The sequence below is a fragment of the Nelusetta ayraudi genome, unplaced genomic scaffold, assembly GCF_046127955.1.
Source record: "Nelusetta ayraudi isolate G7.1 ecotype Tasmania unplaced genomic scaffold, CSIRO-AGI_Nayr_v1 ptg000017l, whole genome shotgun sequence".
Classification (NCBI taxonomy): Eukaryota; Metazoa; Chordata; class Actinopteri; order Tetraodontiformes; family Monacanthidae; genus Nelusetta; species Nelusetta ayraudi.
Window position 1 is genome coordinate 3,982,107 of NW_027466067.1, and position 12,864 is coordinate 3,994,970.

At 43.4% G+C, this 12,864-nt stretch overlaps 1 protein-coding gene across 1 annotated transcript in view; it reads left to right on the forward strand.

The window, feature by feature from the left end:
* cdh22 (cadherin 22) overlaps positions 1-12,864 on the forward strand; it is a 73,149-nt gene that overhangs the window by 32,223 nt on the left and 28,062 nt on the right. Inside the window, exons 6-7 of the mRNA XM_076024834.1 lie at positions 419-675; positions 3,886-4,022. Of these exons, the coding sequence (XP_075880949.1) occupies positions 419-675; positions 3,886-4,022 (394 nt within the window). The remainder of the gene's footprint in view (positions 1-418; positions 676-3,885; positions 4,023-12,864) is intronic.

Below are 12,864 nucleotides of genomic sequence, written 5' to 3' on the forward strand. Positions count from 1 at the left end.
ACATGTGCTGTCAGTTCAGAGTCTCTTGAAACAGCTCAACTGTTTTCAACTTATTCCAACCTGAAGTTTGGTGACAGAAATACAAGAAAAGGCGGGTTGTTTTCTGTCGGAGTGACACAAAAGTTTCACGGGCGCTGACCTGGTTAGCTGCTGGTGCAGACACACCATCAACTTGTGAGAAACCATTAGCTCAGACAAGGCCTGGGATGCACTGTTTGCTCAGAGATCCACAGACTCAATGAATGACTCAAAGGCGTGAATGAATTATGCAACAGTCTATTTTCATTTATTAGTAAAGCTCTGAGATTAGCAAGCTCCATGGTATTGATGTCACCACAGAGCAGGATGCCACTTAAATTTAATGTCTTTTTCTCTCTTTCTGTTTTTTGTTTTATCTTTTTTTTTTTTTCCGTTTCAGCCGCTGGACTTTGAGAGCAGGCGCACGCACAACGTTGTGGTGGAGGCCATTAACAAGCACGTAGACCCACGCTTTGTGGACCTGGGTTCCTTCCGAGACCAGACCATTGTGCGAGTCAGCGTTTCGGACATCGACGAGCCTCCCACCTTTCAGCCCGCAGAGGGCACCATCATGGAAGTGCAGGAGGACGCAAAAGCAGGAGCTCTGGTTGGCATCGTCAGTGCAAAGGATCCAGACGAGAGTAGAAAACCCATCAGGTATGAACAGACCGTGCCAGTTATGCAGCTGTTTACTTCATAACCCTCTCTGTTTCTGTGTTTAATACATGCAATACAAATCAATATGGAATAAAGTCAGAAATGAATAACAGTGTTTTGCATGACATGGACTCTATGTAGTGAAGGTGAGAATCCAATTTTGCTTGCTATACAACTGTGATACAAAAGAGAGAAAGAGAGAGTGGCTCACTCACTTTCTTATCTATCTGGGCTTTACCACGACCATCTTAGCTTGGCTCTAATTGGTTTTTAAGCTATTAGGTGGTAGCATCTGTTTGCTAGCAACAGTGGCAACACACAGTGCTTTGGCAGAATGAGACGAGACAAGAAGATTCAAGACTTCACAAAGGCCAAACCTGCCAAAAACCTTGCAACAGCGACTGTGTTTTTTTCTGAAGCGAAGTAGACGAACAGACGTGCTAGCTAACCAATATGATGCCATAACACAAGGTGCAGACGTTTCTGTGCTTGGCATGGTACGGTAAAATTTTGAGGTCTGTGAAGTCTCTGAGGTGACGTCAGCTCGCGGGTACACAGCCAACGTTAAAAATTCATTGAAAGAAGCTGAAAAAACTGAAAAGTGATTGTGTTAATGTGAATATGACGACCCCACCCACGTCAAGCTTGTGCTCAGTTGTTGTGGAAAATGATCCAAGCTGAGTTGAGTCGAACTGAGGCAAGATGAGTAGTGCTGAAACTGAGTAATGGAAAAGTAACACGTGTGGCTTTTCTTGCCTTTCATTGAGTAAAAAAAATGTGCGCCTATGGCAGCCTGTCAAGAGGACCAATGCAAACCAACAACAGACAATAAAAAAAACAAACAGGCAATATCTCTGCAATACTTGTTTGACGTCGGCTAAGATCTGACAGTCCAATTTTAGCTAAAATATCAACAGGACTTGCCATACTGGCATTATATAACATGACAATGGATACACAATGGGTATTTTGCCGACAAGGTGTTGCTACCATCATCATTTCAAGACGAACCTGACTGCAGCCTCAGCTACACTCCTGGATGGCACCATGCCAACAGATTATTTTTTCACCTTTTACCTTCATCAAACCCAAGGATGGTCATGCGGATTAACAAAATGTCAGCAGGGCTTCCGTCGCTATCAGTGCGTGAGTAGAAATGTCAGTTCTGAGCGAACTGTGGCTATTTTTAAAAATATAGAGAGCGAAAGCAGTGCAGTCTCAAAGAACGTCTCTGCTCGGCTTCTTTCTCCCCATCACCAATAGCTGTGTGCGATTATAAAATAAAAAAGGGAAGAAAGAAAAAAAAATCTGCAATTCTTCCCCACAGAGGTCTCCGGTTTGTAGTCCTCGGTCCTCGGAGGAGCAGTTGCAGTGTGAGAGGGGAATGTAGATAAGGGGCGAAGACAGCCTCACTGAAAGAGTACACACTGACACGCGTGGCGTCTGTGCAAATTACATCAATTAAAAATGCATGAGGCCCAGAGTTCCAGGTGTAATAAAGTGAAACACAATGGCGCCACTGTCGTTCAGCAGAACCTCTTGGAGCCTGCAGCTGAAAGAGCGTGGTATGTGTGCAGTCACGTGTGTGTGTGTCTGTGTGTGGGTGGGTGTGTGTGTGTGCACGGGGGTCCTGTGTGTGAATTTGTTGTGTAAGTGAGCGACTAATTGAGTAAAAGCAAGTGAGAGCCTTTTGGCGAGGAGCCACCTGCTGGGCCCTGCTAGCGAGCTCACGGCCCCTGGTGCGAGAGAACACACCCCCAATAAAAACCTGCATAATCACCACGCATCCCGAGTGGTGGCGGTTGTGTGCAAAACGGCTATTTACTGCAGATAAGTGAGATGATAACATAGGATCTCCGTCGACAGTTGATCTTTTTTTCTCTCTTTTTTTCTTTTTGTTTTTTCAAACCCTACACAATAGCCAGCTTGCAGTCTGAAGGGAGTAGAAATGAGTCGAATGCCACTGCGGCAGCCGTGGAGTTCATATTGTCCAAAGGCAATGTGGAGAATTGGTCATGAAAAGAGTTTTTGATTCCAAGGGGGTGCGGGGTTGCAGCGCACAAGGCTTAATAAACAGACACACACACACACACACACACACACACACACACACACACACACACACACACACACACACACACACACGCACACACACACACAAACTCCACACACAGCCTCACTTGGCACTAGTTCTTTTCTTTTGAATAATGACAGCAAGTGTTTAATGAGCCAAGGATGGACAGAGACGCTGGCTTTACTTGAGCTCCATGTCAAATTTGTGATTTGGCTCCAACGGCAGTGATGGTGGCGGCTGTAGCGCCGGACTGATGGATTGACTCCGTGACTCGATGGCAGGAGCCAATCCCTTGATCCCATTTTTTTGGTTGAAAAGAGTTGCTTGTGTTTGTTTATTCATTAGAGTGATCTTAAAAAAATGCTTGGTTTGCAGAATCTCGTTGCTGAGCTTTGGAGATTCATATATCATCATTTTGCAACCCTAACCTTTAATAAATCAATAAATCAATGTGTGATCACAAACATGTGGCCCTCTCGCCACTATATCATTTTGTCTTCAGGGTGCATTGATCGTAAATTTTATATCTACAATGTGTCGCACTGAGTCTCAGGAGAGGTGGAACGATGCAGCCTCAGTTTGTCAGAGAGCCTTTAGTAGCATCTTATAATGCCCACGTTGCTTTATTATATTTTATGTCATCATCACGAGTCAGCCAGCCGTGTTCGTGCAAGGGTGAGTGTGTGTGTGTGTGTGTGTGTGTGTGTGTGTGTGTGTGTATGTGTGTGTGTGTGTGAGAGAGAGAGAGAGAGAGAAAGGAACCTCTTTGAAGAATGTGTTGACTCTTGACTCTACAGTTTTTTCAGAGCACACATTATAAAACATAAGGAAGGATGCACTTGATTTTTTTTTTTGCCACTTTTCCCCACAATTTAAAACACAAACAAGAGGTGTACCTAGTGCTGGGAGGCCCATACTACTTTTGGAAAGCATGCAGCCTTTAAAATAGAGTTTGTTCAACTTCCAGTTTCTGGAGCTCAAAGTCAGCTTTTGGGTTTAGGTTCAGAAGAAAAACAATGGAAAACATTTTTAAAAGACGTTGAGAAGGATAATTTATTATTTCTTCATTCCACCCTCTCAGGTATCAGCCCTGTATGTTGATTTCTGTGTCTCTTTGTCTCCTCGTGTTGGTCCAGGTTCTCCATCGATCCAACCTCGGACCAGGAGATGATCTTCCGTATCAATCCGGAAACCGGCGCCATCACGCTGGGCAAGGTTTTGGACCGAGAAACTGCGGGCTGGCACAACATCACCGTGAAAGCTGTGGAAGCCGGTAGGCCCCTATTCCACTGTTGCAACTGCTGTATACAAAATAACAGACACAAGAAACGGGTGGATAGCTGCATTTCCATTACCCCTAGAATTGCGCGAAACCTAAATATCGCAATAAAAAACTGGTAATGGAAACACCTAAACTTTACGAGAATTATGGGAATTCTCATGGGACGACATTTTACGACAATAGTGGCTTATGCGCCTCGCACCGCTCAATGGAAATACCTGCAAATAGCAATTTTACTTTGTCGAAATTTTAGCAATAACGCTTTTATTTTTGTGAAAAAATGTAACGGAAACGCAGCTACAGCCAACTGGCAAAACATGTTAAACTATTGTCAGTAACCTCTCAGGTAGTTTGCCTTCCTGACAAAAGAAAGCTGCGCCCTTCAGTCGTTGCAGGGGGAAGCAGATGAAATGCTGTGCATGTGTTTGAACAATGCACCAGTCATTTTTTTTATTTTTTATTCTAACAACATTGATTGGCACTCTTTGCCTGAACCCGGCAAACCCGGCACGCATGCCAGTTGACGTAGCTCACTGGTTGATTACAGCGTCCAACTTTTGGCAACTCCCACCCGCCGTGTTAAGAAGTCGACCCCACGCTGCTTTAGCTCATTAGCTACTCAAACGTTTGGCAAGCTTTCCGTTCTTTTTTTTGTTTTGTTCATTCTCCGCTTTGAGGATCAGCAATGAAAGGGCTGCAGAGTGAAATGGATCATAAATAGATGCACCAGCGTGATGCGAACAAAATGTTTTTTCAATGGAAATACCAGGAGTAAAACGCCTTGACATTTCAACAGGTTGTAATGCAATAATACAATTCCTGCACATAGAATTTTGTGTCTTATAACTGCGTTATTTCTAATTGGTTCAACCCTTCAAATCCTGTTTGCTATCTTGCATAATGAAACTGCTCAAGGATTGTTTTACTCTCTCCTGTTATTTTTTTGACCTGCCAATCATTGCAAAGAAAAGAAGCTCTACACACACACACACACACACACACACACACACACACACACACACACACACACACACACACAGAATGAGAGAGAGAGAGAGAGAGACAGAGATGTAAATGAATTAATCAGTGGTTGCACCTGTAATGTGCTGTTATAAACTATATTGCGCACCATCGTTTTTTTTTCTTCCGAATACATTGATTTTTAGCTTTAAGGAATCATCACCAAAAAAAAGTCAGAGCTTACACTCCTCTTCATCAAATCCATTTCTTTCATTGCAACGCTAACGAGGAATGTAGTATCTCTGGGAAGCAGGGAAATTATTACCACACTGTCAGAAGCTAACTTGAGAGAGAAGGGAGGCCGGGTGTTCCCCGGCTTTCACTTCTTTTTTTTTTCCAATCTCGCACAAAAGTGATTGTGGGATTGCAATGAAACGGGCAATGAGATTGCATTCTGCATCCTACTGGTATGCATCATGGCACAAATAAAGAGAGGTGGAAAAACAATGCCTGGAAAAAACAAAGCTAATTTTGAAATAGTTGGCACATTGTTCCTCGCTCATGCAGCCTCGGTCTGCGATTACTTCAATAATCAATACAGCCTGAAGTGAACAGTGAATGGTCTCATCCAACACAAACATTAGGACAAAATTAGACTCTGGGTGTTTTATTTATATATTTCTTAAGCTGCAATTCCCTGAGCAATTTGGGGTGCTTTTGTGCTCGGCCTCTTTGTGCTCAGCATCATGTCACAGGCACATTTTAATGTTAATTAAACATTTAAAGTGACCGTAACCCCACCGATATCACGCGTCGGCACATGTCTGCACTTGACAGATAAAAGGCCCACACGTTTGCCTTGGAGAGGCAACAACACAAGGTGGTCACACATACAGTGGAAATGGAAAGAGCAAAAAAATATGAGACAAGGAAAAAGCAGCGAGAAAGTTTGGCATTGAGGGCTGTGGAGCTAGTGTGGGAAGGCCGTCATTTGTTTCTCCAGCGTGATTTGTTCCCTTTTTTTTTTGTCATTTCTCCCACTCATTAAGGCCAGAGAGCCACAAGGTCAGCTTGTGTAAGTCAGTGGCGCAACCCTTAATTATCCCCCCAAGTCCATGACTGACCTCTGAACTATTGTATTGCCACTGTCTGCCCCACGTATTGAGAGTCGACCACGATTCGGAAACTGCACGGAAGGCACAAATTGCTGAGCATTTCCTTGCAGGCTGACTCAATGTGTTTCACTTCAAGTGCAGCTAAACTGCAAACCAAAACTAAAATGAAAAATTAAGATCGCCACCAGTTCATATTGCCTGCATCAGGCTAAACAGTATATATATTTTTTTTTTTGCCAGTTGGCAGAGCAGCAGAGAGTGCAGAAAACAGGCAAATAGGCGAGCGTTTGCAGGTTTCAGAAAGGGTGTAGAAAAAGTGTCAGGCGTGATGTCTAATAAAAGCAGCAGCGAGAATGAAAGGAAAGGTGTGGAAGACGGCGGCGAGAGCAGCGATGCTGTGAGGCTCAGAGACGGCAGCGCTGAGGAAAAGACAGCAGGCTGAGCTGCAGGTAGCAGAGATTAAAATGTTGAGTTTCTCTTTGGCAGTGAGCAGGACGGACGGGATCGGGAATGAGAACATCAGAGGGACGGCGCACAGTAGATGTTTTGGAGATTAAGCCGGAGAAGCCAGACTGAGATGGTTTGGACACGTGCAGAGGAGAGATAGTGGATATGTACTGAAGTTGGAACTGAGAGGCAGGGGGACCGGAGGAAGAGCAAAGAGGAGGTTCATGGATGGAGTGAAAGAGGACATGAAGTTAATTGGTGTGAGAGAAGAACCCAGAAGAATTGGAAGACCTCAAGTGTGACACTGACTAATCACTGGTCAAGACCACGCGGCCCGTTAAGTTTTTTAATTTGTCCGGCCGAAGCTGAAGAAATTATATTAATAGTAAGTAAGTCATAAAAAGTTATATTTCATCAGTGTTTTTTCAGTGTCATCTTTTCAAGGGTTGTCTGGGAGATCACATGAAAAAAACAAAAAGGCTGATGATCGCATTCGTCAAGATAATAGTCGACGCACCCTGCCATCCTGTTGGTCATTGCTGCCAAGTAGGAGGCGGCACACCAAAAATTTTGACATGCACCCTTTTTCAGGTGAGCAGGGTCTGATGTGGGTGATTGCTGGTTTTCAGTTACCGCCTTGCTCTTCGTGTCCAATGTGTGTCAGACTCGTCACAGAACAGCCATTAAACCCATTTGGAGCTTCACTTTCACTAGAGGAACTACTTCCTGGCATCCATTTCCTCTAAGCCACATATCAGGCAAAGTTGGAGTGACACATAATTTTCAAGAACTGATAGCACGAATGATATAACCTTGCAAAAATGTTTTTCTGCGCAGACAGGTAGGTGGAGGGGGGGGGGGGGGGGTGCAAAGACAGCGCCCTGCGGGTAAAAAGATACCAGAGTCGCTGCAAAGTCTTTATCTCTTGCACTGTTTCAGCTGAGAGACGTTTTTCGACATCACAACTATCCTCAAAATGCACAAATCCACACTGTTTGATGTTTATGGCTTTGGAGGGTTTTATTTTTTATTTTTTTACCTTCCCTTTTTCTCCAATGACAGCAAATGACTCACACACACACACACACACACACACATACTCACTGTGACGACAATGTGAGGGGAAGCACGGGTCTCTTTTTCAATCGGAGATAAAAGAGAGAGAGAGAGAGAGAGAGTGAGAGAGAGAGAGAGAGAGAGAGAGAGAGAGATGGAAAGTGACCTAAAGAGCAAAGCACAATATAATTCAGTCTCAGTTTGTGGAGTGCCTTGCAAAAGCACAACAAGCTGTAGGCTCATGTTTACCTGTGAGATAAAGAAAAATGAGACGCAATTCTACATGGGAAACACAACTAGGACGCTGTGTTGCCATTGTCGTGGATGCTGTTGTGTAAAAGCCATGGGAAGATACATTATCGTGTCCAGGGCACCTGGGCTTGTAACCTCGCCGATGTAGAATGTTGCTCTCTTCTGGTACACAATCACTCTTAATATCTTTACAGTCAGTGCAGTAGTAGACCTTATGTGTGTGTGTGTGTGTGTGTGTGTGTGTGTGTGTGTGTGTGTGTTTTCCCTTTCCAAAGGTTGATATAATTAAACTGTCAAATTTTGGCCCCGCGTAGCATCTCAAATACTCACAGGGAACGCCGAGCACTCAGCCGCGACCATATCAGTTACAAACAGTGCAAAGACCCATGACTGTGAGGAGTTTGTTTTTGTGCTGTGGCATGGTTTTACTAGCTGAGGAGGCGTCACCTGGATTATCAAGGAGCCAGTGTCTGTTCGCTCACCTCATTTTATTTTGATTGATTTGTTTCACTGATTCATTTTTACCCTCTCTGATCTCGGGTGTTTGATTCGTGAAGATGAATTAAAGTTAGATTGTTCAATTGCCTATTAACTCAATGAGCCGATCAGCCAATCAAATAGGCATCTTAATGCACTAGGGTATGTAGATGCGGTAAAGACGCCTTCTGAATTTAGAAGTGAGCAGCAAAACAAGGGGAATCAAGTGACTTTGAATGTGGGGAACATGGTTGTTGGTGCCAGACAGGGCTGCTCGAAGTATTTCACTAAGTGCTGACGGACTCTCTAGCGTTTGCAGAGGTCACAAAGAGAGTAAATAAAACAAAGAAATCTGAAAAAGTCTTTGTGAGCATGCATTAGGGTTGCATTCATATTTACAACAAAAACATTAATAGAATAAATAACAGCATATAGCAATGAACATTTGTGTTCTTGAGATGTCTTTGTCTGCGGCAAAAAAATACAGCAACTCTGATGTTTATCAGACAAGAAGATGGACAAACTTAAAAAAAAAAAAAAAAAAGTTGTCACTACTTTTCCAGACCCGCTCTGCGTGTTTGGTTCCAGCATGTCCTCATTTCACACGCCTCCTCAAAGTGACATGTTAAACCAAAGTCTTTCCTCTGGCAAAAGACCAAAGGAAAAAAATAAATAAAATAAAGATGAACCATTTGGTCAGAAGAAGCACGACAACGCTGACAACACCCAGCGAGGCACACGTGAGGCACCAGCATCTTCCCTCGAGTTATTCTGTGTCAGCGTAATTTAGCTCCCGGGTGGGAGATCCGCTGTACAGTGGCGCTAAGAGACTGGCAACAGCTGGTGAGCACCACGCACATGCGGAACACGCCAATAATCTGTTCAAATCCCTTTATTCTCCGCTCCAATCTGCAGACAGATTTAGAGCAGAGACACTCGGTCCAGATGAATGAACCTGTCTCACCGAGTCACTCGCTCCCCCCCCCCCCCCCCCGCCTCTCGCCTCGTCCGTGGAGTCAGTCTAAGTTAGCATGAGGCTGAGAATCCTCCCCTCGTTTCATCTGTTCTCAGTTCTGGGAATTGAAATGTGTAGCATCTGATGATTGCTGGGTTTTTCTTTCTTTTTTTTTTTTTTTTTTCTTTGCTTTCCCAGCGGGGACAGGCACATAATGTGAGGACAAATTTAGAAGAAAAAGAAAAGAGGATATATTGAGCAGCGCCAGAGTCTCTCTTCTTTGCGTGTTTACGTTCTTTGCTGCTCTGGCAAAAAGCAGTCAGTTAAAAAGCTGCATTGATGTGAGGATTATGCTATTAGTTGAGAGCAGCATTCTCATTAGCCGCCGCCGCCGCCGCCGAGCCACTGTTGGGCAGAACTTTGCGGTGAGATAGCGAGTCTGAGAAATTTTCTGTTGATTAAACAGTTTTTATTTTCAGTTTTTATATCTGTCAGTTTTTGGCGATTCTGTCTTTTCTCCGTCTCATATCGGGCCAGTGGCTCACCTGTGCGCTAGTTGTCAGCCGTTTCTCTTATCTGACACGTTGTCTCTGACTTTCCCAAAGGGTCTCTGTGATGCTTTTTTTCAGGTGAAGGGGGATGAACATGAAGTTTACTCTTGTGTGTTTTTTTTTTTCCCTGGTGACAAGTTTGTGGTGCCGGAAATCTCAGTACCACTCATAAATGCGCTGCGGTGAAAGATAATTGCGTGGCGAGTAAGAAGTAGTCGGTGCTTCAGATCTGAAGCAGACATGCCTCCAAAGCTCTCTTGGGTACCAGTTAACGATACAAAAAGGAATTAGGAAACAACTTTCTGTCAGTGTTCCGTCTCTGTTGTTTTTTTTTTGTTTTTTTTACCAAATTCGCGACCTTGCCGGAGGTCTACAACTAATAGCTGCTTGATGCGAAATGAATGCAGTTTAGTATCAAAGTGAAGCAACGCCTAGAGCCTGGTAATGCTGGCATTTAAGAACTCGTCCACAGAAGCAAGGTTAAACGGGAAAAAAATATACGCCCATAGCACTGAGAAAAAATGGAGAGATTATCATGAACAAGTCTACTGGTTTGACCAGTCGACCATTTGTTTTCAACTAAAAACTGCTTGCCTGACTTCCTTCCTTCCTTCTGTCTTGCTGCAGTACATTTATTAGAAATAGCAAGACACATACTTAAGAGCAAACAGCCGCTTCTGGCAAGATGCTCTGCAGCACATGTGGTGGTGACCCTGAGCAGTGTGAATCAATTGTGCACCACCACAGCCAGGCGGCAAAACATCTCAAGGTTCAAAAGTGATCTTTCAAGATTCTCCAGTTTCCCTTTCTGTTCCTGCACAATGCAGGGAGAGTTCACTGCCCACAAAAAGTTTTGGTGAAATTTGTCGAAAAAATTAAGAAGTTGGTGCTAGAGTGACATTCATGGATCAGACGGTTGTGTTTGTGGATTTTAGAGTACAATAAGTACTGGGACATTGAAGAGTTGGGCATGTGCATTCAGTAGTTTAGAGCGGTTCCAATTCAGATCACCTGTAAAGGTCCTGGTGCTTGTGGAGGACATTCTGAAATCTTAACCCACGAGACAAATATACAAATATGGTTAATGAAAAACGTCCTTTCTTCTGCAAATATTTTTTGTTCATGCAGATTTGAAGTGTGTCTTTTCCACTGCTGCATTTGCATTGTTTCCAGTTCTTCAGATCCATTTGATAAGGACGTCATAGCCAAGTGCAGCTCAACTCTTTACATGGAGGGTTGAAATAGATGAGACTTTTATCCTTTGTCACTGTGACTCATCAACAATACACTTACTGAAAAGTGTATTGTGTTGCAGACACAGTGTGGAACAATATCCACATCACTAAATATGCAGGTGACACCTTTAGCCACGTGTGCACATTTTTACTTGGTCCTCTCACTTGGCTGTGCGGGATTTTGTGGTCCGTTTGGTCTCGTTCATCCAGTGGAGAGCTCCCGATGCAATTATTTTAGTGTTTTAGCCAAACAATACCGTCTTCTTTATTTCTCCCCGACACTTACCTATCACATACACACACACATGATCACCCTGGGGGCCTCTTCTTCTGCTCTGTATTGTTTTGGAAAGTCTTTTAGACATTGCTATTAAGAGGGTGATTTCGATTTAAGCCGAAGCCGGAATAATTTGAAGTGGGTTTTAATCGTCCTAATTACATAATCTTCTACACTCCCATGTTCATATTTGGCTCATTAAGTAAAATGTCTTGAGAGCGCTGTGGGGATTTTCTTTGTACTTTGTACAGCTAAGAAAAATAAAATTGGTGGCGGCACGTTCTCAGTTCTGTCAAAAGCATTTATCCATCATGATCATTAGTGTCAAAGCGCGCGCCTTGAATATGATGGCAGAGTCAACTGCTGACATGTCACTACCAGACAGTGATGACCCAGAGACAAAAAAAAACTGACGAAAAACATCAATCTTTGGGACAATTTCATGTCACTAACTAAAGCCCGGAAGTGTTTTTCAGGTGATTCAGAGGGGTGCATTAGATGAAATTATTTTTCACATTTAGCTAAAAGACCAAACTGAATGGTCGGATTGCATCCGGCCATGTGGCATAGCCTTGTATGATTTTGCAAAAAAACAAGAAGGGAGCTAAGAGTCTTGTCCAAACTTGCCTACACCAGTCTGCTATAACAGGATGAGCACGCCAGGAGCATCTGCACCTTCTTCGACCGCCTTCGCCAGATCAGTTTGGACTATGAATTGCAGAGCTATCAGTAGAAATTTGGCAAAACCTTTTTTGAAACTGCAATTGAAAGGAGGTTGCAAATATTCCAGTCACGTGCAGAACCAGCGTCGTCTTGTGATACTCGTGAAAGAAACTTGTTCGATTACAACGGCACTGCTAATACAGAGCTTCTGTCACCTGCACAGACAAGAGGTGTGATAGTACTTGAAAATGCATTTGTTATTCCTTTGGCGTGTGATATCTGCAGGATGTACGCCTTCTTGAAAAAAATCTGAACCCTCCTGACATTGAAATAGCATCATTCCACAACCGGTGATTTGTTTCCAGGGAGAGGTGACGATCAACGCTTTCATTCTAATTTTAAGTTTGATTACAAAGACATGCCACAGAGTGGGCAAAGAGTGCCTCCAAAGGTTGTTCAGCATGATTTATTATTTTTGAATGCAGTCTAACTGCAGCGAGACGGTTTGAATTATGCATTGTGCATGATGAGCAGCTCCACAGTCGTTTCACTTTGACAACGATAAAAAAAAAAAAAAGACAACGCACAACATCAACAGAGATGTGATGCTTCTTGATTTAACCATATTGTTACAGTTCTTTTTCCGACGCCTCTACAGATGGTTGCCAAAAAAGGAGATGAACAGGATCAATACAAATGTCCCTTATAAACAAACAGGAAAATCTGGGCACCACACATGACTGTGTGGCTTAGGCCTACTGCTACAGCGCAAAACCTCAGTCATCACTTTTCTATTATCTGGTTACAAGCTACATTCACTGCAATTAAAATGAATTAAATGATTT